At 36.5% G+C, this 27,542-nt stretch overlaps 1 protein-coding gene across 2 annotated transcripts; it reads left to right on the plus strand.

Annotated features, from left to right (window-relative positions):
* Positions 1-27,481, plus strand: rgs20 (regulator of G protein signaling 20). 2 transcript variants are annotated; one of them, XM_006633929.3, is made up of 5 exons: positions 1-272; positions 17,252-17,400; positions 22,270-22,347; positions 23,573-23,807; positions 26,191-27,481. In XM_006633929.3, exons 1-5 carry the CDS (start codon positions 168-170, stop codon positions 26,377-26,379), a joined length of 756 nt encoding a protein of 251 aa, XP_006633992.3. In that variant the 5' UTR covers positions 1-167; the 3' UTR covers positions 26,380-27,481. The 2 variants fall into 2 exon arrangements, with proteins under 2 accessions (XP_006633992.3, XP_006633991.3); XM_006633928.3 differs by having other exon boundaries at positions 2-272; positions 22,258-22,347.
* The last annotated feature ends 61 nt before the right edge of the window (positions 27,482-27,542 follow it).

A 27,542-nucleotide genomic window follows, 5' to 3' on the forward strand; every position in this document is an offset into this window, starting at 1 on the left:
CTCTGTTCGATTGGCGTTTTGTTCATTGCAATCTTTTTTTTTTAATCACATGAGGACGTCTTTTGGGCAGTGCTATGGCTCTTCAACAGTACTCGACTACAGCATTTTGGACATCTAAGTAGAAGGAGCAAGATATACTTGTTCTTAAAAAAAAGTCAAGCAGACGCATGCGCATGGATGATAAGCAGCCGGTCCTCTATGAAGAGCCCGGTGCAAACGGATGTAATCAAGGCAAAGAATTACCTCCGTCTCCTGGCATACATGGTGAAACTGTAAGTACTGGTGGCCAAGCATGTATCTCTTGTAAGATATAATAGCTTGAGTAGAATCGTGTGAGTTATCACTATTATAACAGCATGAGATGTGATGATTTATAGCAGGCTTTAAATAGGAAAGGATTTATCTCCCTTTTCAGTGGTTGGTCGTCCAGGACGATGTAGCTAGTACAGTAGCTCTCATGGTTGCACTTTCTAATGATCTGATAGGTGATTCTGCTATGTGCTCTATAGCTTAGTTTCCTCATAATAAGAAGGCGTTATGGTGATTACACAACATCTATCTGCCTTCGAATCTTTTTAATTAGTTATCATTATTTTATTTTTTATATATAAATATTATTTTACATTTTTCCTTCAGTTTCTTTCACACAGGCATTTAACGTTCGACGGTCTTTATTAAGGTTGTGTGTATGAGCATGTATGCGCGCATATGTGTGGATACTGTACATTATTATATACATACAAGTCTTTTTTGCTGGCAACTATATTTTATAAGTATCGTTTTGAAAGGGAACAAATGGGTCTTATTTTGATTATTTCAACGTATTCTGTATTGTTCATTTGTTAATACACAGGCTATCATTATCTATGGTTTCTTGGTCAGGATGTGTTCCATTGGTACTGCGGTTTTGATTCACGAGCAACGCCTTTGCTTCGTTATTCCTTAATTATACAAACTGTAGCGCTGTGCTGTGCATTTCTAGCATTTAAAATATGATGGGCTTTGCATGGAAAGATCTTTGATTTACCTTGTTATTGTGAAAAAAAGACTTGGTATGCCTTATCGTTAAAATGTCAAACTATTGTATTTGAAGTTGTCTGACTTAAGGAAAATGACATTTATTGCTTTATTGGACTATAATTTCTGAACGATAGGAAATGGTGTTTGTGATCATTTATATTTTTATTGTTTACGCAAATGTGTAAAAGTCAGCAAGAGTATTCTTTTAAACAATAATGATGTTTAAACTTTTGAGGATGTAACTCCTGAAACACTTTAAAAAAAACAAATGTATTAAATGGATGGCTAATTGCTATGTAAAACACAAAACTACTGAACTGGTATTATAAAATGCAAGTTTAAAAGACTTTTTCTGACTGCGTTTCAGATTCTAATGATGCCTGGTGGTGTATCTCAGAAAATAATGCTCTGTTGTCGGGTACTATCGTCTTGCTGCCTATTGATCAACTTAGCTAATTAGAATACACTTAAGTAAATAAACCCTGGAATTTGCGCTATTCTAGTTGAAATTAAAATGCGCTTTCATTAAACGAGCTCATTTTGAAAGTTTGGTCTGCTCTCATAAACACGCCACAAATGGGTATGTCACATCGTAACTCAGCGTTCTTCATCCGTCGTAATAGCCCTTTCGACTTTTTTTTTCATGTAGAGTGATAGTACGACAGAACTTATTTCACAGTTAATAGCAATAATAATGCACGAAATGTGTACTGTACAGTAAGTGAAGTTAAAGGTTTAATTACAACCGAACAGCTCTGATACATTCACGAAAATAGTCTCTAAAGGCCCTGTTCTCAACGTGAGATGTAATAAAGAAGTGTTGTAGCATTTTAGCACAGTACTGGTTTATTACATCCTAATTACGTGTATGTGTTTATTTTACAACTAGAACGTTGCCATTGTGGGCATCAAAAGGAGTACAAAATGTAGGAACAGTGAAAGTACAACGTTTCCGTAAAGCAATGGAAGTTTCTGTGAAGGAGTATGGACAGCTGGAGAAGATTGTGAATTGTTCTACAGTACCTTGCTCTAGAGCAGTGGTTCCCAATCCTGGTCCTGGTGACCCATACACCTGCTGGTTTTCATTCCATCTCACCTAAATTAGAGAATTAAAACTTAAATTGATCCCAGAAGTTGCTGCAATTGAATATTTGTCATTTGGTTTTAGTAACAAGTTTGGGATTTTATGTCGCTTACAAAATACAACAGTTACAGCTCCAACGTGCATTATGTAGGAGCTAGAAACCAAGAGTTCAAATGAATCTCATTATTAAGTCAGTGAAGGGTTTGATTGTGTAACTGTGGGCTCGGCTGAAACAAAATAACAACAGTTGTGTGGGTCACCGGGACCAGGATTGGAAACCACTGCTCTAGAATCTAGACAATTACCGAAAAACAGAATCACATTTTTCATTACTGCTAATCTAAAAATGACCAAAACCCTGTTTCGTGAGGACAGAAGTTTGGAAAAGTGATTACACAATTGCTATTCCAGATGTGACACAATCTTACTAAAGTACAAGACCCTTGTTATAAAATTTTAGTTAAGATTCCTCATGTTGCTAAGATCAATTTCCTCCCACAGTCCAAAGACATACTGGTAGTTTAATTGGCTTCTGGGAGAACTGGCCCTGGGTGTAAGTGTGTGCGTGATTGTGTTTGTGTCTGTGTGTGCCCTGCGATGGACTGGCATCCCGTCCAGAGCGTACTCAACTTTCTGCGCAGTGCTTGCTGGGATAGGCTCAAGCTCCCCTGCAACCCTGAATTAGATGAAATAGTTAGAAAATGGATGGAGTTGCTATGTCCTCTCTGTGAAGAAGCTTTCTGTAGGCTAAAAGAAGGGAAGGATTCGAAGTTTGGGAAATTCAATGGAATCATCTAATGTGCAGTACAATTTACTTTACTATAGTAGTGATTGTGCCACTTTCTGTGCTGGTCTGTACGATATTAAAGACCTTTCCCCTCACCTTTAATAAATAATTAACAGATTAATAGACGAAATAAAAATAATGAGACATGTATTAAATCTCCTTTGATCTTTTACGTTGTGGTATTCCATGTTATTTCCAAAACTCAGTGGACAAAACATTATCTGAACACTTGTACCATGTGTTACTGTATTGCTTCTCAGATCTGTTACTTTACGGCACTTAATTTTAAAAGAGGAGAAAAAGAGCGTTTTTAAAAGGCTTTGCTCATGATGAGCTGTGTCTTGACTTGACATCTAATTCTCATAAGAACATGAGACAGTTTGCAAGCAACAGGAGGCTGTTCAACCCATCTAGGTTGTTTGGTTTTCAGCAGCTCAGTGATCTGAAGAACTTAACTAGCTTTTTCTTCCAAAAAGCTACAAAAAAGCTATGCTATTGGCTTTGACAACGTTGCAGGGCAGCTTGTTCGGGATTTACAGTAGTTCATAGACATGCCTTCTGTTCTCAGTTTAAAAAGCATTTCTTGGTTTCCATTCCATTCCATACTTGAATTGGGTTCCTTCATACAGCCTGAACAGTCTCCTCTTTTCAAGACCAAAAAGATTTAGTTCTTTTAGAAAACTAGGACATGTGATGACCAAAATGGTATACAGTATTCCCAATAAGGTCTTTCTAGTAAATTGTACAATTTCAACATAACATTCATTGATAACAATTATGGCCTTTTAACTATCATCTAGGTGGGGCTGCACATTGGTGGTGGTGGAGGGGAGTCCCCATTACCTGTTAAGCGCTTTGTAGTGTCCAGAAAAGCGTTATATCTGTGTAAGCAATTATTATTAATTATTATTCCCTTTTTATTCCGTTTGCATTTTTTAATCACTCCCAACGTTATCTACAAGTTGAAAACGATTTGTTAACATGAACTCCAACATCTTTTTCATAGGTAGCTTACTTAAACTCAGTCCTTCTCATTTTGTGTATTTATATCTTGTATTTTTTTGGTACTTGTATTAACCATGTTGGACGTTTCTACCTTATGCATCTTCAGCCAGGAGTGTACCAGTCTTGGCTCCTATTTTTAAAATTTCCTTTGAGGCTTCTGCAGTGTTTGTTTTTATCCTCCTGTTTTGTATTATCTGCAAACTTAACTTGCGTACTAAATGTCCCAGAATCTAAATAATTGGTATATTTTAGGAATTATACTGGAATTTAGAATAGTGGTGGTCCTAATACAGATCACAGTACAATACTGAATTCATTACCCCAAATGGAGAATTCATCTGTTATCTCACCTTACCTATAGACCAGTCTTACACCTATTACTAATAGAGTTATGAGATTGACAGAGCTTAACTAAAAGAATGTTTGCCAAAAAATAGTATTTTCAGAGTCAGACTGAGCACTGAACACAACACTCAATGTGGATTTAGAAAGGATGGTCTTTAATTTATTAGAATACTTTGAATGAGAAAAGAGTACAGTTGATAACTGTATAACAACATATTTATTTAGATTTTAAAATAGTTTTGATAAAGGCCCTCATAAAAAGTTAATTCTCAAATAAGTTGTAGGAATACACGGTAATGTATAAATGTGTAATTGGGCCATTGTGTGCAGTGGTGTACTGCAGGGATCTTATGCTGATTGTTCTTCCTGATCCATATCAATGAGATTCTAGTTAGTAAACTCGTAAAATCTGTGGATGATTCAAATATACAGTAGGGAGAGTGGTGAGCTCCAGAAGTAGCTGGAAAGGACTCGTAAAAACACTTAGACAAAATCATGGATTGGGCAGATACTTGGCTGATGAAATGTAACACTGCCTGACAAAGCGCAAAGTAATTCACACAGGAAAAAAGGAACGTGCCCTATGCATGATTGACTCCAAGCTGCATGAAAGGCATCCGGGTGTTTATAAAGATACTTTGGTGCCCTTACCAAGACTATCGATGCGGGGAAACAAATAAAACAGGGTATTTAGAAGGAAATGTGGTTTAGGTAAATTGAATTTTTGCTCAGGCTTTACAATACATTAGTTACTATATACATCCATCCCAAGGGACTGTGTCAGTCAGTAGCGAAAGAAGGACTCATAGTCACAGCTGGAACATAAGAAATCGTACAGATGAGGAGGAAGCCATTTGGCTTATTTGGTTTCTAGTAGTTCAGTGACCTGAGCATCTTGCCCATTCATTCCTTGAAGAAAGCCAAGGCTTTGTCCAGACATAACTCTTTGATGGCTAAGATTCACAAGATCCCATCCTCAGTTTTAAATTCACCCACAATTAGTTTTCATTTTTGTTTCCGTACTTTATGATGGAAACTAAAGGAATGTGCATTTTAAACTGAGCAGGAGAAACCTGAAAGGGAATTCTTATTGGAAGGAGAAGAGGAGACATTTTGTGTGGGTGTCTGGGAATGGTTTCTCATCTGAATGGTGGAGCAACAGGACTAAATTTTAGATGTACTACACTGATAAACTAAAAATAACAAATAATCCACATGGACCACATGCCTTTGTCTCTTTGCAAGCTTTCTTATTTTCTAAAATGTGAGGGACAGAGTTAACATTAATGTACCTGAGCTTGAGTATTTATTTCATCCAATTAACTTCCTTTAATTCAACAGTAAAGGGTAGTAGCTGATAATATTTACACATTTAAAGTGGTCAAAACATTTGACAAAATCAAAGGTTCTGAAACATCTCAGTTTAGTGGTATTCTACAATATGAAAGGTTAGGCTGATATTTTTTATGATATTATAAAGTGTACTTTTGCTGCTACATGTCTTTTTGGGGAAACAGTAACCATTACCTTATGATTTACAGTACTTACTATGGCGTGAATTATTCATGTGGAAAAGTTATATCATAGATCACCGCAAGTACCCTTTTGTGTAACGTAGTACCTTCTAAATTCATTTCAGACCTAGAAGCACCAGTGCTGCCAACGTGAACAAAGCTACTATCTATGCCATTACAGCTTGGGAATCTTAGGATAAATTAATTAAAATATTTGCTGTTCTATTCCTTTGATAATTTACTTTGAAAATTAAGGATTATCTGGTGCAGTAGCTTAAAACTGAATAGAGCTGCTGAGGTTGACTACTCTTGATCAACGGTAGTGGCTCTTGACCTTTCACGGCAGCAATATTGTGATTTGTATTGATTAAAGCAACATCTATGACATTATAAGTGGTGATACCGAATCTGCAGGAAAACCAGAAAGACATCTCAGTGCTAAAATCACCACTACGATACAAGGTGGCCTCCTTCAAGTTTCAGAATTAGCCATTAAAAGAGCGTGACTCAATTATGCACCAAAGACAACATGTTAACCTTGCAGAGCTCCTCAACCTACACTGCACAGAAGAGTCTAGTACATGGAGATGCATGTGACAGTTCCTGAGGTAGAATTGCCCTCTATAATAATGACCTCTTAAACCCACCAAGAGATTTGAGAGGGCCTTGCCTTTTATAATTTATCCATAGCAAAGAGACAACAGTTAATTTATTAATTGTTTTTATTGGTTGAACCTTAAGACACCAGTGTTAATGCTTCTAGATCAGTATCCTGAGAGGTAATGAAAGATAAGGTTTAAATGGGACGTGGAGGGAAGTGGAAAGAGCTTGCAGGTCATTAACTCATCTGTATGATATAATTGCCACCTGAGAGACTTTTCTTTATGGAGAGCACATTTAGTGGGTATTGTTACCATGGGTTTAATAGTGACTTTTAGTCTATCTAATCAACAATAATCGGCCAACAAGGAATACCACTCTACATGGTTGGGTGGATTACAGACATAAATTTGTCTTCTTCATGTGATAGGCTATGACTGTCAAACAAACATTAACCTTACATCTGGAACTGTGGCTTTACCTTAGCAAATTCAAGAACAGATCGGAGGCAATTTCATACTGGGATATGCAGAAAGGTATTCACTACCATTCACTGTAAAATTGGGAGCTTATGAGTCTATCAACACTACCTCTCCTCTGTACCTAGAGCCCAAGGAAAAGAATGATACTATGCAGATGGAAATCTATTTCTTCATAATGCCAAGCCCCAAACAACACATGTACTGTGTAGTTATATATTTCAATAGATGGTTGAAGTATACCCATCCATTTTATTAGCTCTTTTTCCAATATAGGGTTGCGTGAGATTCAAAGGTGGGGTACATACTGGATGGGGTGCTAGTCCATCACAGGACACACACTGATGCAAACATACACACCGTGGCCAGATTTCCCAGAAGCCACTTAACCTATCAGTATATCTTTGTACTATGGGAGGAAAACGGAGCACCTGGAGGAAACCCACAAGAACATGGGGAGGACATACAAACTCCACGCAGATAGCACCGCAGAAATTGAACCCAGGACCCCAGTGCTGCGAGGCAGGAATGCTAACCACTGTGCCTTATCTGCATCTGCAATGGTATCTGCAAAACAATTTTAGCAATCATAAACAAACATCATTTTTTATACATCTAACCATGTGGCTTTTACAGATTCTAATTTTATTGTATTACAATGACATCACTGTTCCTTAAATAGCTGAACTTAAAACAGGATGTCATCAGACAACTGGCTTTTTGATTTAATACTTTCATGTGTTTTTATTGCAAAACTGCACAACTTATATTTGGCTCTTCAGGTGGCTTATTTATATACCAAATCCTTGTCTTGCCCATATTTTGCATAACGTTTGTAGAAAGTAATGTTTTTCCCTCATAAGGTACCAGCGCACGAAAAAACACAGATGAAGAGGATCTACTGTATGTTTGACTGACTCAAACAAGATGATTCAGAAACAGAACCCATCCCATTGAAGGAGAAAGTCGAATTATTGAGAGTTTTTTTTACTCATTATTGATTTCCAAGATGTATACATTTTTAGATCTTTACAGTTTTCATAGCTTTAGCTCTACTTTTGACATTAGTACTGGTAAATTTCTGAGATTCAGTTAAATACTTGTAATTAAAAGGCTCGTAGAGAAATGGAGGGGATGTGAAGAGACTCCAAAGACCACCTGAAGTTCAAATTGGGCCCTAGAGTCAAGAGGCTACCATGTCCAAAGTACATTTTGTCATTATATGGAAGGAGGCAGATAGTAGTTGCTTTTTTTCTGTACAGCACTGACCCTCATGCCTGGCCTGGTATCTGTGAACTTCCAACAATATCAGCGATCAGTGAGAACTGCCTCAAGTCCCCCAGATAATGCCTGTAATGCACTGTATGCATGAATCATAACAGGGAATGGATGACAGTGGTTTGAAGGCTATGTGTGTGGATTATTCTCCTTTAATGTTTTCTTTAATGAAAATGTTTGTTGCAACCATTGAACCTGTACAAGGAAAGTACTTTATTCCACTTCTCTTTCTCTTTGTCTTTCTCTCTCTCACACACACAAAACACAGACACAAATAAATGCTAGCTTCATGAAACTGTCCTTTGCATGATTTACTGACTGTCATGAGATTGCAAAGGACTGTAGGGATTACTGTGTCGTCTGTGCCAAGTGCTGTCCTAGAATTCACAGACCTTTCTGCACATGTTAATTAATCTCTGCTTAAGCACTGCAATTGTCAGACCCATCGTGTTAGACAGCAAGTAAGATCATTTTCAGTGCTTGATAATTCTCTCCTTGATGGAACCCCAAGAACTCTTCTACTTACACATCTCTAGATCAAAGACAAAATAAATACATTCCTGCTAGGAAGCCAGTTCAGCTGAGCATTCTTTAGGAGTATCAAGAAAGTTTATCTTGACAAAATATTTACACACAATACAGATGTGCTTTTTATAAATAAGAATTGTATGTAAAGTTTCTTTACAAGAACAGTGACAAACTGGTGGTTTTTAATAAAAAAAAGAAGAACAAAACAGCATAGAGCAACAACATTTACCTCACACCCTACCTTAGTGGTAACGCCCTGAACATTTCTGCCTGAAGATCTCCTGAACACAATCAGTCATCTGCAATATAAGTAGTGTGCAATAAAAGATTTCACAGTGTCAACAGCAGCACCCCAAGCTGTGGATCTGAGGTGGCGAGAACTCCATACTGTATAAAAGATTTAAAGATAGACCTGAATCAAGTGATTTAGCACAAGCGTCCTTTTAGCTGGGGTAAGACTAACCAACCAGATGCTGCTGTGAGTTACCATGATTAGAACCAAACATTGGAGGATTATCTATATGGCAGGGCTTTCATTAACTTAAAGTTAGAAAAGGTATGTCTTGTCTTGTTGATCTTTACAAACAACCAGTGTAACGGAAACAAACAAGCATATTTTCTGGTATGTTTATATTTTCAGAAAGCTTTTGATGAAGGTCCTCATAAACCTCACTGGGGTGAGATCATTTGAGTACCTCAGGGGTTAGTATAAGAAACACTCTCATTTATATCAATGATCTGGATTCTGGTATGGTAGTAAAATAGTCACGTTTGCAGATAATACCATAAAAGAACCAGCAAAGAACGTGGAAGATGGAAAAGAAAATTAATAAGATTTGGATACAATTCAAGATAGACAAGAATAAACAGATACATTGCCAGGCTTAAAGGAATGAATAGACTGTGAGGGGACGTCATTCAAGTATTTACAATCCTCAAAGGCATTGATAAAACCATCCAAATGGACAGGGTTTGTCTTCACATCAAAGAAATATATTGTTGCACTGGAATCAGTCCAGAGAAGAGCAAACATTGGGATTTCTGGCACTAACAGACTGAAGGAACTAAACCTTTTTTAAATCTTCAACAGAGAAGACTACTAAGAAACCTGACCGAAGTACTCAAAATCCTCAAACTGCACTGGAATTCAACACAATGGATTGGGATAAATCAGCAGTGAAAAGTGCATAAAAGGACACAGATTGTAATGGAAGTATATTTAAAACTGAGAACAGGAGGCATGTAGGAACATGAGTGTCGTTAGAGTCTGGAACAAGCCCGGCTGTGTTATTTAACCCGATACCCTGGCTTCGTTCAAGAAATGGATAGATGTGATCGTCAGATCACTTAGCTACCAGCTACTAAATAAGCTAGATGGCTGAATGGCATCTTCTTATTTGAAACTTTCTTTTATCTTCAAAACGTAACCACATCTAGGCCCCTGGAATTATACAGAGAATTAGCTTCATATGACTGCAGCTACAAGTGGTCTAAGAAAAGAAACTTAAAGCGAATCATTCAAATACTAGAAATTATGGAAGCCATATTTATATTGTTCCAAGTTATTTTTCTGAAAATGTATTCAAACTTTTCTTGAATATTTTTCTGTACAAATCTGAAACATTGAAGCTCCTATTCCAACTAGCTGCAGCAACTGAATGTTTTTTTTTATAGAGGCTACTAAAAGAAAAGTCTAACAGAAAGCCAATCATTTTGTCTTGGCACCTGAAAGACCTACAGATACTACATGAGATGTATCAACAACCTTGTCTATGGGGACACCATAAGTAAGCATTGCAGCACAGAACACCGTAATTATTACTATTAATAACAATACGCCATTCTCATTGAAAATATCTACTAGATTGAGAATTCCCTTGCTATTCCAAAGAAGACAGAAGGGAGAAATACCTGGAAGGAGTTTCTGACTATAGCAGTAGCATGTTTTCTGGGACTTCATGAGCCTTTCAATCAAAGGCAAAGTCTAAACTAATTGCGTAATTGTGGGGTCAGAAACTACCAGTGCAGTCGTGAGAGCCCTCCATTGCTCTGAATAACTTTTGGAATATAAAACTGAGACAAACATGAATTTAGGAGAAGGAAGGAATGACAAAAATATCATCATACTAGACTTGTGCATTTCCAAGCAAGTATTTCAGCACCCATTGCTGTAGAGTTTCTGAAAGATTATTTTGAATTCATGTCAGTAAATTCAGGATCCAGAAGTAGTAGTTGACATTTATATTTTTATATTAAGCAGTTTATTTGTTCTTTGTAATTTCTTTTGCTGTGGACTGCTATGACAAAAACCTAAATTGTTAACAAGTGTTACAGTTATTGTCGTTTACAAGTATTTATATCTGTATAATTTTATCAACTCAGCCTAGTAGTAATACATAGTATATTTTTCTGACAGGTTTTCTCTAGTTTCAGAAGCATAGTAACTATATACCTGGATTAAAGGAAGGTAAATGTATGAGCCAGAAAGCATTCAAACAGATTAATGTTTTATTAAAATGACGGCACTTATTTTTAGACTTATTTTTGTTTATTTCATGACTGGATTTGTTATTTTAGAGTTGTCAGGTGGTAAACTGTAGGCCTAATTAAACTCTGAGGAGAGCACCATGCTGATCTTTTTTTCATTTATACTTTAGTGTTTTTCCAGGAAATCCACCAGGGAATGAACATTTAGTTAATTAAAATAATGGGCCTATAAATTAGAAAGAAAAATTGTATTATATAATTGTTCATATTAATCACCCTACTGGCATTTGTGTCACTCTTATATAAACGTAACATTAAAATACTTTATACTTACAATGAAATATAAATCTTTTCACTTTAATCTATAATTACAAAATAACTTATTTTATCTGATGTTTCTCTATGTACTTAAACGCCTTACATGTACACGACTTAACACTAAAATCTTTAAACCGATTACTTTTTTGTTTTAATGGAAAGGTATAGAAACCAAAATGGTCATTTTACAACAAAAAAATGACAATACTGATTTAGCATAATGTTAGACTTTAAGGTATACAGTGAAAACAAAACATATTGATATTATCTTTTAGTGGAGTTCTAATTATTGTATGTTAAGATTTATGAAAAAAAGATCTGTAAAAATGTGAAAAGGAGCCATGTGCGCCCATAAGCTTTTGATACTGTTATAATACAGTGCTCAGATTCCCATTCTATTTTGGATTTTAGCATCGATTTATAGTATTCAGCTCTTACATAAGACTCAAAAGTCTGGCACCTGATGTTTTGAAGATGCCTACTTTTCCTCCTGCACCTGCTATTACATAATGTGTGTGACCAACACGAACAAGATGAAGAGAGTAGGAGCCTTTGGACACAAATCCCCCTCCTAGGGAATTCTGCCTCCTGGAGGCAGATTGTGGGTATTTTTATTTCAGAGCGCTAAGTGCTCAGAGGCCTGACTTATGAAATACAAACGTACACGCTGTACTTTTGAACAGCATGGATTGTTTAGCAGTAGATTTTCTTATTAGGCCTCTGCGATCAGTCATATTGCTGTGTTTGCACTGCGCTTGGGCTCAAGTTCGAACATTAATCCCTTTCTGTACAGTTTGCAAACGGAACGGCATCATGGTTGTGTGTTTTCTGTGGTAGGCATTGCATTCTTGCTCTCCCTACTTAAATGAAGGATTAATTAGCCGTTACTAAACAGCAGTTCCCTTGTGTGACTTACATTAATAACCACCGGGCCCCTGGCTAACCTGCAATTCTGATGCTGCTTTTTGTCTTAAATAATATTGATTAGGGAAGGGTCTACAATTTCAATTTATTTAAGGAACACATGATGGTTAACCCATTCCAAAACGCTGAGACTCAGTTAGTAGTAATATATTGATGTTTTGAGTCTTTATGTTACAAGTACACATAAAAAGATAATAATACAGGATTTTTCCTTTGAAACAGAGCACCTTTTAAGTGTTTTATTCTAATTAATATTTACTTTAATTTAGTGTATAATGTCTTGGGTAAATAGCAAGCTCCAAGAGCACTGAGTTTCAAATTCTATAAGGGAATCATCATAAAATCAAGCTAATGAAGAACTAAAACACATTAGAGTTCTTACTTGCATGGGCATGCAAAGTCGAGAAATTAGCTACATTACTGTCCTCAGATAGATTAGATCAGATTAGATATCTGATTATCACTTTGATATATTTCATGATGGAATCTTGTTCATACAAGCATAGAGGGATATAATTTTGTACTAACTTAGATTCATAATATCTTGTGCTTATCTGTAATTATTTTGAATTGAAATAGTAATATATAGAAGCAATACAGTCACTTCCTCAATGAAATATCTAATGAGTCACTTTTTAAATATTGAGAACATTTTAACTCAGAAGGCAAATTTGAGCACTCTAAAACAGGATAAGCATTCAGTTTATTAATATATAGCCTTTATATAGAATGATAGAGGATTACAATAGCCAGAAATACATTTGGTTTGCTGTAGGTACAAGTAGAGGTTGCAATGTCTGTGTCTCCTGTGTTCACCAGCAGTGATCGGGCTTTGTAGTCAGAGGGGATTCATGTGTTCTTGCCTCTTCCCACTACAAGCAAATCTGGACCATGTGAAATACCTACAATGTACTTGTGTGACCCTAAGAACACTATCAAAGCAGTTAGTAGTCCAGCTCAGGCAGTTTGCTAAACCACAAGAAGCAAATTCAAACAGCATATTTTGGGTTGGAGGCTTGTCCGTTCTTAACTATTGTAAATGTTATTTGCTGAATTTTTATGTAACATAAGAAAAATGCATTTGAATGCTACAATAGTTTACCACTGTGACCAATTAAGCGAAATTGTTCTGAGAAGACTAAGATTTTTGTATGCTGTTTCAATATCATTCGAGTACGATACACAGTAGTGTGACAGTTTAAGATACTTCATCTACCAAGTTTACCAACATTTTTACAAACACACATAGATACATAAACACAACTGCATGCTCTAGGAATCAGTTTATATTTTTTAAGAACACTTTTGAGATGAGTTTGAGAAAAAAATAATTTGGACAAAGTCATCCCTTAATGCTATCCTAAATGTGGTTATGTGTTATTATTGTGCATCAATGATGTAATATATTGCTGTTATTTTATTGTGCTTTAGAGTTTATTAATTACAATAACTTTAATTTATGTAGCACCTTTATAGGTAGCTTCACAAAGCACTTTGAGCCCTGGGAATGATCCTAGTTATGTCCGACCTTCTTTGACTTGACTGTTTTGGGCATGTTACCTAATTGTATCTCCCTCAAAGAAACAAGGTTCATTGTATGTGACTAATACTGGTCAGAACCAATTTTTCATTTCTCTCTCAGGCCATCCTGATGCTTGGGTCAACATAAGAATTGGTAGTCACAGGAGACACTCTAAACAACCTGAAAACCTGGCCTGGGGTTCTGAAAACTATTAAACATTGCAGAACCTATAGACAGGTGGTCTGAGCCTGAGCTGGTGGCCCGAGCCAATACCTGAATCGGTACTGAACATAAAATGGGCTTTTCCATAACTCATATTGATATAACTATAATCCATCTATCCAATTTCTAGCTGCTTTATCCAGTGCGGGGTTGCAGGAGAGTCAGGCAAGCAATGGGCACAATGAAGGATACACCCTGGACAGGACAGTCCATCACGGGGCACAGGCAAACACAAACAGAGACACACACACACTCACACCAGGGCCAGTTTTCCCATAAGCTAATTAAGCTTCCAGTGTGTCTGTGGACTGGTGGGCAGAAACCAGAGCACCCAGAGGAAACCCACATGACCACAGGGAGAGAATACATGCCACCATGCGGCCCCTATTCTTATCATTAACACCTGCACATCTTCCCAGCATTAACCCCACAGCTGGGTTTGTGGTGAGGGATCCTTGGCTCAAGATGTGGTCAATATCATGTACCATGTATTCAACGTGTATTCAAATTCAGCAGTTGGCAGAATTTATGGTCTCTTCAGTACCGCCATGAAATGAATAATGAAAGATAATCGTTATCAATTGAAATGTGGGAACAATCAATTGGAATAGTTCCAATACCGTAATTGGAACTCCAATAGAATGGAAATTATATTAATAATTGGAATTATCAATACTATGTACTGGCTTAGTTCTGGGTTTCCATTATAAACAAGACATTGGCAACACAGATTTAACACCTTTAAGGAATTATAGATTTTTTTTATTGCATCTTTTAAAAGGTATAAAGTTTGCACTTAGGGGCATAATACTTGATGATATATTAAAAGTTTTTTTTTCTGACACAGGTGCACTTTGTTCTGACCAGTTGTTTTCAGTTTTACTATTTATTTTTATTGAGTAACAAACTTGTTGTGGGGTCATCTTTCTAAGTGCATATACTGCAGGTCATATTTATAATAAAAATAATTCCTTACACTTATATAGCTCTTTTCATGGATGCTCCACTCAATGCGATTTACAGGTAAAGGGGACTCCCCTCCACCACCACCAATGTGCAGCCCCACCTGGATAATGCGCCAGTCTGCTTACCACACATCAGCAATTAGTGGGGAGGAGAACAGAGTGATGAAGCCAATTCATAGATGGGGATTATTAGGAGGCCATGACTGGTAAAGACCAATGGGAAATCTGGCCAGGATGCCAGGGCTTTTTTGAGAATTGCCCTGGGATTTTTATTAACCACAGACAGGACCTAATTTTTACATCTCAGCTGAAGCATGGAGCCCATCACTATACTGGGGCATTAGGACCCACACAGACTGCAGGTCGAGCGCCCCTTACTGACCAACTAACACCTCTTCCAGGAGCAACCTTAGTTTTTCCCAGGAGGTCTCTCATCCAGGTACTGACCAGGCTCACACCTGCTGAGCTTTAGTGGGCTTCCAGTTGTGGACTCTAAAAACATGCTGTACAATGGGTGGATGACCTTTGACATGAGACCTGTAATTATTTTATTAATTTTAAAATAAATAGTAACAGCCCATCATAAGGTTTGTCTGGTCCAAGAGGATCCTGTGAATAAAAAGATTAAAATATACCACCTAAATTACTTAATTGCAATATACAGCAGTATGTAAAAAATGTAAGCACTAGAGGAAACAGTATTCCTCAAAGTACAGGAAGATCATTTATTGAGAACTGGAAGTAAACTAACAAGAACAAATGCAAGACAGCTTCTAAAAATGCTGTTCTGTATTTTAATATAATATTTTATGATTTTATATATAATATGAATTGTTTAAGACGTTTGTTTTAAATTTTATACTAATAGTCAACAATTAAACAATATTTGGCATGACTTGGATTTCAAAAGAGAACAAGGATCTGAGCAAGCAGTATATCAGAAGATGTAAAGTTAAGAAGCAAGATAGAATACAAAACCAGACATCATGATCTCAAAATTAAAAGTAGAATTATTTCTAAAGCTTAGACGTGGGTTCTCAAAGAATGATGACACAAAGAAAGAGAGGGCTTTACTTTAAAGCTTCATCGTAATGTGAGGACAGATGGTGGGCCATGAAGTGTGAACAATGGCCCAGAAAAATTCTGTGTATTTTTGCTTAAAGAAATGTAGTGATTCTCATCAGTGTCAGGACTGTGGATATCACTTTCATGTCATTTATAGAATACATTCTGACGAAAATTACGGGTATGGTGCACAAAATTTGGATTAATTGTGCTGTAAAACAGAAGTTCATTAGTCCTCAAGATGATACCAAGGATTACTGTATCTCACAGACCAAGCGAAAAGTATGAAAAAAATCATCTGACAACAACTTCCTTCAGTAGAACAAAGATCTACAGTTAAAGTCTCTAAAGTTGATAGAGGCCACAGAGATTAAATTAATATATTCACTGTAGTTGGTGAAGTAACAAGTGATGGATTCTTTGGCAGTTGTACTCCAGTTCTATTATTCCATGTGCAAAAAGTTTCTTAAGCTCTGATGATAAGTGATAAAAATATGACTTAAGTCTGTTTCTACTCAGAAATCAATATCAGAATTACTCTGCTGTGCAATGCTCTTGCAAAACTATGTGTCAAAGGATAAAATACTTTTGTGTTACTAACAAAGTTTTGCCGATCTAATTGTCCTTCAAGTTTATCGTGTTGCAGAAAAAAGGTTTTTAAAACCTAAGCGCGTTCTTCCAGAATATTGGGGTTCTCATCATTGCGTTATTTCCATTTTGGACTTTTGTAAGTAGGAGTGTTTTGTCTACCCTTCAATGATCACTCATACTTTTTCATCTTCCGGTCTTTCATTTCAAATGCTTTTAATTCATAGCTTACTAAACCACATATTTGTGTTACAGTAGTGTTGGCCTGTGTCTGTAAAATTAACATTGCACCCAATTCATTCTTGGCACTCTGTAGAATACTCTATAGACACAAGCAAAATCTTAATATTTCAGACTTAACCTGTAACTGCCAGGCATTATGCACACAAGCTAGGGATTGTATACAGTGCCCGAAAGCTAAGAATTGGATACTTTGCCTGTAACCTATCCATAGCTAACTCACCCTTCAGCTGCAGTTTCCTTCACTGAAGACATAGCTTTTTTCTCTCCCCTGCGGCAGCCCATGGGATCGGAGCGGATGGAGATGCGCAAGAGGCAGATGTCGGGCCAGCAGGAGCTGCCGAGCGCTGCACGGGCCCCGCAGGACGCCGGGAACCGAGGCCCCAATGCCTGCTGCTTCTGCTGGTGCTGCTGCTGCAGCTGCTCCTGGTATGTTGTCCAGACAGATCCGCTCGTTCTTTTTTTCTCCTGTGAGCAACTGCTCCTGGCAGCTCTTAACATCCGGGAATCGTGCGGACCTGGGGCAAGAAGTTAAATTATTTGCACCTAACAAGTCTCTTGGAAAAGAGTATAATAATAAAAATAGTCAACTTTATTTTATATAGCGCCTTTAAAGGTGGCTTCTCAAAGCGCTTTACAGAATGAGAACAACAGTAAATAATAAAAAGAATACACAAGATGAAACACAATTACAATATACAGAGGAGACCGTGGATGGTGGTACTAGAAAAAGCAGAGGGGTGAAGAATGGAACCAGTTAAGTAAAGGCTCTTCTAAAGAAGAAGGTTTTGAGTCTGGATTTGAAGGAGTTTAGAGAAGGTGACTCTCTGATATCCTTGGGCAGAGAGTTCCAGAGCTTGGGGGCATAGCAGGAGAAGGCCCTGTCGCCCGTACAATGTAGACGGGCTTGAGGGACAGTTAGGAGACCAGAATTAGAAGAGTGAAGGTTGCAAGGTGGGAAGTAAGGCGATAATAGTTCAGAAAGGTACTGAGGTGCCCAGCCATGCAGAGCCTTATAGGTGAGCATGAGGATTTTAAAGTCCATACGGAATTTGACCGGAAGCCAGTGCAAGGACTCCAGGATAGGAGTAATGTGAACACTTGCACTAGACCTGGTCAGGATTCTGGCTGCTGAATTTTGGACATACTGCAGTTTGTTCAGAGTAGATTTAGATACCCCAGCGAGTAGAGCATTACAGTAGTCAATTCAAGAGAACTCAAATGTGTTGATCAGCTTTTCACCGACAGTTAGTGATAGCATGGGGCGTAGTCTAGCGATATGTGAAAAAAATATGTTTTGACAAAATGCTGCACATGTGGGTCGAATGTTAAGCCAGAATCGAATATCACCCCAAGGTTTTTCAATTTAGTCTGAAGCTCAAGTACAGAACCATCTACAGATAGGGTTACAGGATTGGCTTTACGAAGTTGATGGGGGGTGCCAATAAGCATGACTTCAGTCTTGTCACAGTTAAGATGAAGGAAATTTTGAGTCATCCAAGTTATTATGTCACAGATGCAATTAGATAGAATAGAGACAGCCACATCAGTGTCAGGTTTGGTATGGATGTATATTTGAGTATCATCACCGTAGAAATGATGGCTGAAGCCATGTGATCTTAAAACACATCATTTTTTCGTAACTTCCATTTTAAATATCAGATGAGATTACATTTTTTCCTTCTGTGTCCCCCTCCCATCGGGTTTTGAAGCAAAATGCAAAATACATTTCTGGCTAGGGACACTAGTTCAGAAATCCAGATTTTGCGTTCATGGCCTTATAGAGGTCTATAGGCTGAATGGTAAAAACCGGAAAAATAGAAGTGTTGTGAGAAGGATGATTCAAAATATGAACCTCACGAAGAAGTTGAAGCTCTGGGCTTCAGTGTACCATGGATACTTAATGTTGGGAAAAGCACTGATAAGGCCCAAGAGGGCTCATGGGCTTGGTTTTTTGAAAATGTTTCTTCTGACATGACTTTTATGTGGCACGTCGCGTAAAAGCCAAGTTACAGGAGTTAGGATTTATCAACATTGTTTTTTTAAATCTCTTTCCCGTTGAATTTCTAACCGGCAAAGGTTGATAAGCACCCACGCCAGGAGGATTAGGTGTAGCTAAATAACGAGCTACACTGGGAATCTTCTGAGCACCAGTCTGTGGCATAGAGGAAACAACCCCAGATGGTTTCCTCTTTTCTGGCAGTGGTGCTTGTGTTAGGATTAAAATGCCATTCCCAACTTTAATCTTAATTAAACCCTACTAATGTTTCACAACTAGTTATTAAGATCTCTGAATGTTAATTGTTTTGGCTACAGACTGGTTTGAAAGTCTCACTAGGTTTTAATGACATTCAAAAGAAGAAAAGCTGCTTTTGCACCTGGTGAGAAACCTTGTCTCATCTTAATTATGGTGAAGAAAAACCTAAAGCCATTAGAGAGGTAGTGTTTACAAGATGTGCATCACTTGGGATGTATGCACCAGGGATATCTGTTTTTCACAGATTGGGTACAAGTGTTTGCTTCATCTTATAACATCTTTTAAAAAAACACAAAAAATGTATTGCAAGATTGTGTTATCTGAAATTATTAACCAAGAAATCTCACTGCTAGTATTTTTCTTTGAAAGAACAATGTAAGGATAAGAGAAGAATTTTACGAACGGAAACATAGCTGCAAAAATGGCTTAAACTCTTCACACTGAATTGTGAATATTCTGAATTTGTACTAATCTTTCCAACATGCAGTACAACAGGTATAATTTCTAAATATGCAATTCTATAAAACATAGCAAATGTGTTATCAATATGGGGGTGACTGTGACATACATAAACAAGAAAATTAATATGTGAGTTTCAATTTCAATAATATGGCAGTGACTTTAATTGATAACAAACTTGTGACACAGGAATGAACTACAGTATATGGTATGTGTCTACAAGTTGCCCAGGTGCTTATTAACTGAATGAAATTTAACTTATTAATAATCGTGCAAACATACTTGTCACTCTTATCATTATCATTTTAGACATTACCTGATAGACATAGCTTTCTTCTTACGATTCCTCTTGAGATTCCACCAGTCTGTTCTTGTTTGTGAACACAGTCAAGCTGAGGCTGATGTTCAGACGCTGATGTTTGATTCCAGTCCGTCTCAGGACATGCACAGACACAAACACACTCACACCAGGGCCAATTTTCCAAGAAACCAATTAAAGGGAATCTGCAATGCTATTTTTATATTTCAGGGTTAAAAAGAATCAGCAATGATGAGCGCATTTTAAAACCACAATAAAAGTAAAAAAGCTTGTGTAACCTCAAATTTATATCACAAAATAGACTACATTTCCAGCTATGAACTGCGCCATATTCTGCTATTCAGAAAAAGGCAACAACCAGTGACGTGAAGCAACCCTATTACATTATAAACAAGCAGGCTTGTGAATACATCTTTTAATCCTATAGAAATATTGCTTTCGATTTCGAGGCGGTTTTACCGATAAATGAAACTTACTTGTTAACTCTGCATGCACATCACGTTGGGAAATTTTCTGCAGTGAAATATCTGCTGCACAACCTGTGCTTAATGCGTTCATACATCACATTACAGTAGTCATTACAGTGACTAGTGAGCAGGGAGGGCAGCTCCCCATCACAATTTGTGGGAATTCCTGCCCATGGAGAGACCAGGGGTTTGTACTTACAGTATTTTCCCAAAGTTAACGATTTTGTACTTAATTGGGAATTTCTACAATTTTTCTACACTGTCACTGTAATTTATTTTGTTACCGAAATTTAATAACCCGCCTTGTGACTGCAATTCCCATTTAATCTACCAGAATGCTTTTGGACACCCCTACCAAGAGAAAAATCCATGTGAACATGTGGGCCACGTACAAACGCCACGCAAATAGCACCCTAGATCTGAAATTGAACCCAGGGCCACAGAACTGCGAGGCAGCACCACTACCCATAGCACCACCGTAGCACAATGTAACAACACAATGAAGTTTAAAGTGTCTTATAAATCTTTCAGGATTATGGAGAAGGAGAAAGTTCCGATTAAACTTTCAAGACTTTCTGTCTTCTTTTAATTTTGCAGCCTTACAAATGTTTCCTTTTCCAAGAAAGCAGGGTAAACATGGCTTGCATGGTAAACCTTTTATTGAAATTCTATCATATCTGATATTTATATTACACAAAGTGAGGTTTTGTCTTTTTTTATTCAGTCTTTTGATAGATTATATGTTATGTGTGGTTTGAAAAACTATGACCTTATTTCAAAACAACTAAAATTGTAAATTATTGTTGGAAGCATCTATCAGTATAATAACCTGTGTTTTGAATATGAGGCATATAAATGTATATCCCTGAGAGTTCAACAAGGACGTAAGACGATTATGGTGTTCACTCTTCATTTCAGCAGAATTATCTTGAGTTTTATCATATTATAGAAATAAAATGTGATGTCACCTAGGAAATATCTTCATTGTATCATTGTACTATTTTAAAGTGTGAAAAGAGTAATTTCTTCTTCTGCTAAAACAAAACTCCACAAACAAAACAAAAGGATGACATTGATATATTAGTAAAATAAACTATGGATGATTCATTTAGTAATTGAAAAAAGTAGCTTGTATCCAACTGTTAAAAAACAATGAATTAATGAATGAATGAATTAGAAAGCTTTTGTCAGATTTAAAACTGCATGTTCAACAGTCCTGTATGCTTTAAAGACATGACTGTTCAAACTGTGAAATCAGTGTGTCATGAATATTGAGCAAAAGTGCCTTTTATTTTCAGAATTATCAATGCAGTTTGATTTTGTAAATTTTTTAAAGTTGAAATGTAAACGACAAATATATAACCATTACAGAATAATTCAAAGTTGTATTTGTACAAAGTCAAAGTCAGAGAAAAGTTGGGGGTATATCAACACAAATTATGACTTTGATAACTTAGGAAAATAAACTATTAATGATTTCCATATTTGAAAAAATACCATGACTAAGTAAACTCTTAGCTAACAATTCTTTTGCTACAGACAGCAGGAGAGGTAGCAAAATAAGAAGTGTGACTGAACTAAAAAAAGACCTTTCATATGTTCCCCGTAGGTGATGACTATAAAGCAATTCTTATTGCCCTACTCTCACAGATCGTATTAACTGTAAATTTAGCCCTGTGGGCTCTAGTCCTCCAAAAGATGTGAATTCAAATGAACTAAACTGCAGATAATTTTCCTGCTTGATATCTGCATGTAGATCAAATGCTTTGTTTACTACCTTGCAGTCTCACTGTTAGGAATGAAGAGGGAGAGGGTAGAAGCAGGAGGCCCTCCTGTGATGTCAAGGCAGAAAGCACCACCAACTGTGAAGAAAGGTAATGAATCCACTGTTTTCAGTAGCGTTTGATGGGACGTTTTATTTTCTACTAGAAATGTACTTCTTTTGGAAATGTTGAAAGACAGCACTGCGTTGTAGCTATGTTATAACCTTATTTTGAAAGAATTGTGATTTTATTTTAAACGTAAAACTTCTGCATGGCCTTGCAATCTGTCATCTGTAATGCACGGTGTGCTTCACACAGGTTTAATTAGAATTTAAGCTGAATTTGAAGGGTTCTTTAAATGCATGTGTTGATTAGTTCATTATTTGCCTTTTTAATTTGTATTTAAAGAGCAGTTTTTCAAAATTCTGGAATAAAATAGGATATTATGTCTTAATATAGTACAAATTGAAAGAACCTACAGTAAGTCTGTCATTACAATAGAACATTGTTTGCTACTAGTGTTACTAGATACAGTGTTACTGTGTACAAATTTATTAAAACACATCTCCAAGATTTTGGATGTTTTCAAACACTGAATCTGCTGCTGTTAAAAAATCTTTTTTTTTAATTATTGTTACTGTTGTTGTTATATTAAGTATATGCAACAGGTACAATAAGGTAAAAAAATAATTAAAATATGAATTACTTATACAATACAGACTTACTTAAAATGTATTTGGGTTCATGCTGTGTCTGCTTTAATGATTCTAAAATGCTCTGGTGCACTTTTAACATGTTATGCAGTTACTTTAGAGGGAACATGGGCGACCTTACCATTGCCAAATGTCAATCTACAATATCATGTTGTTAATGATTAGGTAATCAACACATCACAGAATAACTAATTACAAACTGTGCTGTTGTCTTAGTTATTTCTCAGACTGGTTTCTTTCTGTCAGCTTGAGGTTTCTGACTCAGGTGTATCAGGTAATTCTAGTTCACCTGTGAATCCCCTGTGAGTCTCCATGCATTTCCCTTCCCCAGGAAAAAAGAACAGTGAATAAGCAAAGATAAGTGGGCTCTAAAGGTTTCTAACAATTTGTAGTGCAGTACAGTTACTGTTAATGAGAAATCGGAAATTAATATTTGTCAAATTATGCAGGTCCTTTGCAACTAGAAAGCACGGCATAAAATATTATCAATGAAATAAAATGGTCAACCACATTCATGGGCTGGTGTTTTAAATTAGGATTGTTTCAGCTTGTTTCCAAAATGAAAAAAAACAGACTTTCACCATTTATCAAAATGTCTTGTCCTCCCTTTCCTTGAAATGAAGCCCAAACCCAACTTTGGAAGAGGTGTGTACATGGGGCCAGTCATTTGACAAACTCATGAGGAGTGCTGGGGGACGGAATGCGTTTCGTGAGTTCTTACGGACGGAGTTCAGCGAGGAGAACATGTTGTTTTGGCTAGCCTGTGAAGACCTAAAAAATGAAACCAACAAAAGTGTCGTAGAAGAAAAGGCTAGGCTAATATACGAGGACTACATTTCAATTCTTTCGCCTAAAGAGGTAGGTGTTCTCAAGTTACTTGTAACAGACTATTGCAAAGCGTGCTGTAATTAATTAGAAACCTGCACGTGTACATTTTAGAGACGTGATTGTACATTAAATTGTGTACAGTCAGTGTCATGAATATTAAGTAAAAGTACCTGTTAATTTCAGAATTATCAGTCCAATTTGTTTTGTACATTTTTTTTAGTTTAAATATTAATGATCATGTATTACTATAGCATAATTGTATGTGATATTTCTAAAAATAGTTCAGGAAATATTCAATTAAGTCAGCTCAGGTGTAAATAGTTCTTTTGTACATAAATGTATGTATATTGGTTCCAAACATCTTTGCTCTCATTTATAGTTCCAAACATTAGGTGAGGTCAAAGAACTGATCAACCATTAAAAGTCTTCTCTGTCAGGGGTTTGTCGCAATTGAGCATGAACACAGCATAATTGATGCTTGAAATGGACCAAAAGTAACATGATTCTCACCAGAGTAATACACAACAGCCAGTGTTGTTATTTCTGTGATATATCAAGATGGAATCAAAAGGCCTGTATATGATACAGTATACAGTAAGTGCAATTAACTATGCATTAGGTTTACATTTGACCACATGTATAGTAAATGTTTTTTCTGTTTTTATGACTGTGAGTTATGGTTTTATTACACCTTTCACAATCTGTTTTTTTTTTCAATCATTTTCTAAAATGAATGTGTGCACAATCACAGTTTTATTCATTCACTATATGACTTTTTATAGATAATAATAATTAGCACTTTTCTGGACACTCCACTCAAAGCACTTTACAGGTAATAGGGACTCCCCTCCACCAGCACCAATGCGCAGCCCCACCTGGATGATGCGACGGCCACACAGAGTTCTGGAGGAGAGCAGAGTAATGAAGCCAATTCATAGATGGGGATTATTAGGAGGCCATGATTGATAAGGGCCAAATAACCAGGACGCCGGGGTTACACCCCTATGAGGGACCCTGGGATTTTTAATGACCACATTAAGAGGTTTTACGTCTCATCCGAAGGACGGCGCCTATTTACAGTATAGTGTCCCCGTCACTATACTGGGGCATTAGGACCCACATAGACCGCAGGGTGAGCGCCCCCTGCTGGCCCCACTAACACCACTTCCGGCAGCAACCTTAGTTTTTCCCAGGAGGTCTCCCATCCAGGTACTGACCAGGCTCACACATGCTTAGCTTCAGTGGGCTGCTAGTTGTGAGTTGCAGGGTGATATAGCTGCTGGCTCAGATGATTGAGTGAAGCTGAGGGGTAAACACACAAAAAAGTAATATATTAAAAAAAAAATATTGCAATACAATCATATTGTATTAACAGTGCTGGCTTGTGCTCACATTAAAAATGAAAGTATATCAAGTTTTATTCATTGGATAATTATATATTATAACACATTTTCTAATAAATCTCAATTATAGTTACTGTGAATGTATCAGTGTTATATTTACCAGTAAATAATTAATCTAATCATTCTTTCCTTTCTCTCCCTCATTGGGACTGTTCACTGTATCTAAACAGAAAGTTTACTATATCTCTATCGTATCTTTCTATCTAAACCATAAAGTGTATTGTCCACTTATGCACTTTGACTAGAAAGGGATCAGATTGTATTATCTAGCAGTTGTAAATTTATTTGAAAATACACATAGATAATAAAAGGCAGTTTTGCGATCATTGATTGATTTTTGATGTCTGAGCCCTGATCTCTTACACGCTGTTCTAAATTTGTCACACTAAATGACATGTAGGATATACAGGTAGCTAGCCATAATACATCTTTGACTGTGTTTAAGTATTGTTGCTCTGTTAGTTAAAGCTTTAAGAAATGTAACATACTTAAAGCCACATATTCAGTACACTTAAACCACTTTTATCTTTTAAATGTAGAGTAACATTAAGCAACTGCATTTATTGATTAAAAACATTGGCATTTTTTGGAAGACATCCTTTTTTGTAATATGTTAATGTTCTGATCAATTAAAAAATCACATATTAATATAAAAGACATGTTGAATGATTATTATGTGTATTGTATATCTCCAGCTGGATATATGAATTGATAAGGGCGTTGAAGAGGGTAACCGTGTGATGGAATAGAAATTAAAACAAAGCTTTTATAAAAAGATCAGTGGATCACATACCAGTTCATTTTCCATTCCATTTTCCAATAAATTCACCCATAGCTTAATGCTGGTAATTATAAATTAGTAGTGCTCAATTTCTCTATGTCATAGGATCTTTTAGGGAATATTTTTCTTCAACAAAGGGCTGCGTTTAATGAATACACTTCTAACTTTACCTGTTCAACTTATTAATACTTTCCTTTCTCACAAATGTTTTGTCTTTTTTTATATATAGGTGAGTCTGGACTCCAGAGTTCGTGAAGTGATAAACAGAAACATGCTTGAACCAACATCCCATACGTTTGATGATGCACAGCTTCAGATTTACACCTTAATGCACAGAGACTCTTACCCTCGATTTATGAACTCGTCAGTCTACAAGAGTCTGCTCCAGACCCTTTCAGAACCACCCACAGAATCATAGGAACTGGTTTTCCCTTTCATAATTTGTTTTTGTTAGAATATGTCAGAGGGCCAATCAGCTCTTTACAGGGATTTTACAGCTAAGGGATCTGCACCTGAAAGTAATACTCAGGCTTCTTTTACTCTGGATTTTAAGGTCTCAAATCTCCTGAGGGCTCAACACCACAAGCTTCAGATCAACAAAACACTCCAAAGGATATTAATGGTGACATTATTATTATTATTATTATTATTATTATTATTATTATTATTATTATTATAACAGAAGGCTATTTTGGTAAAGGTGATTCTGGTGGGGCAAAAATGATTAGTGTAGTTTTTTTTACAAAGTGTATGTAGAAAAGGGCATACCATGAAAAAGCAAATAATTTTTGAAAACTCAAGAAACACTTTTTGAAGTAATGTGCCAGATATTTGTTTTTAACGGGGACAATGCTGTTAGCCAGTTTTTCTTTTTTCTCACTTTTGCTTTACCTACTTTTTAATGCACACATTTCACAAACATGCACAAAGATACACAGTACTCGCCAAAAATAGCCGGGCAACTTCAAATTTTAAACTTTTAAAAAAAAGTGAAGTTTGTGTTCAAAAACTGTAATTGTTGTAGGTTTGTCATAAGAGTGCACATACAAATAAGCTTATCACAGGGTAATTAAGGGTTACGTGATATTTTAGGAGCTAGAAAGATCAATATAACTTAGATCTGAATGAATGAAAACTGAATGAAATTATATTATCTTTTAATATCTGGATACCAATGTAAAGACAACTTTATGTTACAAATTAAAAGAGAAGTCAGTGAAAGTAGAACTTTTGTTATGAGTTCTTTGAATGTTCAGAAGATAATTTGCTACACAGTTCATACAGTACATAAAAGATAAGTCTGATTTCTGTGACTGATATCAGAAGAAAAAAGTATACTCCCAATACTAGTTAGACATGTCCACAGTTAAAGCAGCAGGAACCTCAGATCAGAAGAAGTTCAGATCAATCTGACCTTCTGGTCTTCCATCAGAAACTAAGAGATCTGCACATACTGTACATGAGATACAGTGCCTTGCGAAAGTATTCGGCCCCCTTGAACTTTTCAACCTTTTGTCACATTTCAGGCTTCAAACATAAAGATATAAATTTTTTATTTTATGTGAAGAATCACCAACAAGT

The sequence above is a fragment of the Lepisosteus oculatus genome, chromosome 6, assembly GCF_040954835.1.
Source record: "Lepisosteus oculatus isolate fLepOcu1 chromosome 6, fLepOcu1.hap2, whole genome shotgun sequence".
NCBI lineage: Eukaryota > Metazoa > Chordata > Actinopteri > Semionotiformes > Lepisosteidae > Lepisosteus > Lepisosteus oculatus.

Excerpts from the sequence above, each read along its gene's own strand:
- rgs20 (XM_006633928.3), top strand. The coding sequence starts at position 168 with ATGCGCATGGATGATAAGCAGCCGGTCCTCTATGAAGAGCCCGGTGCA. Across the intron at positions 273-17,251 it reads CTGGCATACATGGTGAAACT|CCCATGGGATCGGAGCGGAT; the intron begins GTAAGTACTGGT and ends CCCCTGCGGCAG. Across the intron at positions 23,808-26,190 it reads CAATTCTTTCGCCTAAAGAG|GTGAGTCTGGACTCCAGAGT; the intron begins GTAGGTGTTCTC and ends TTTTATATATAG.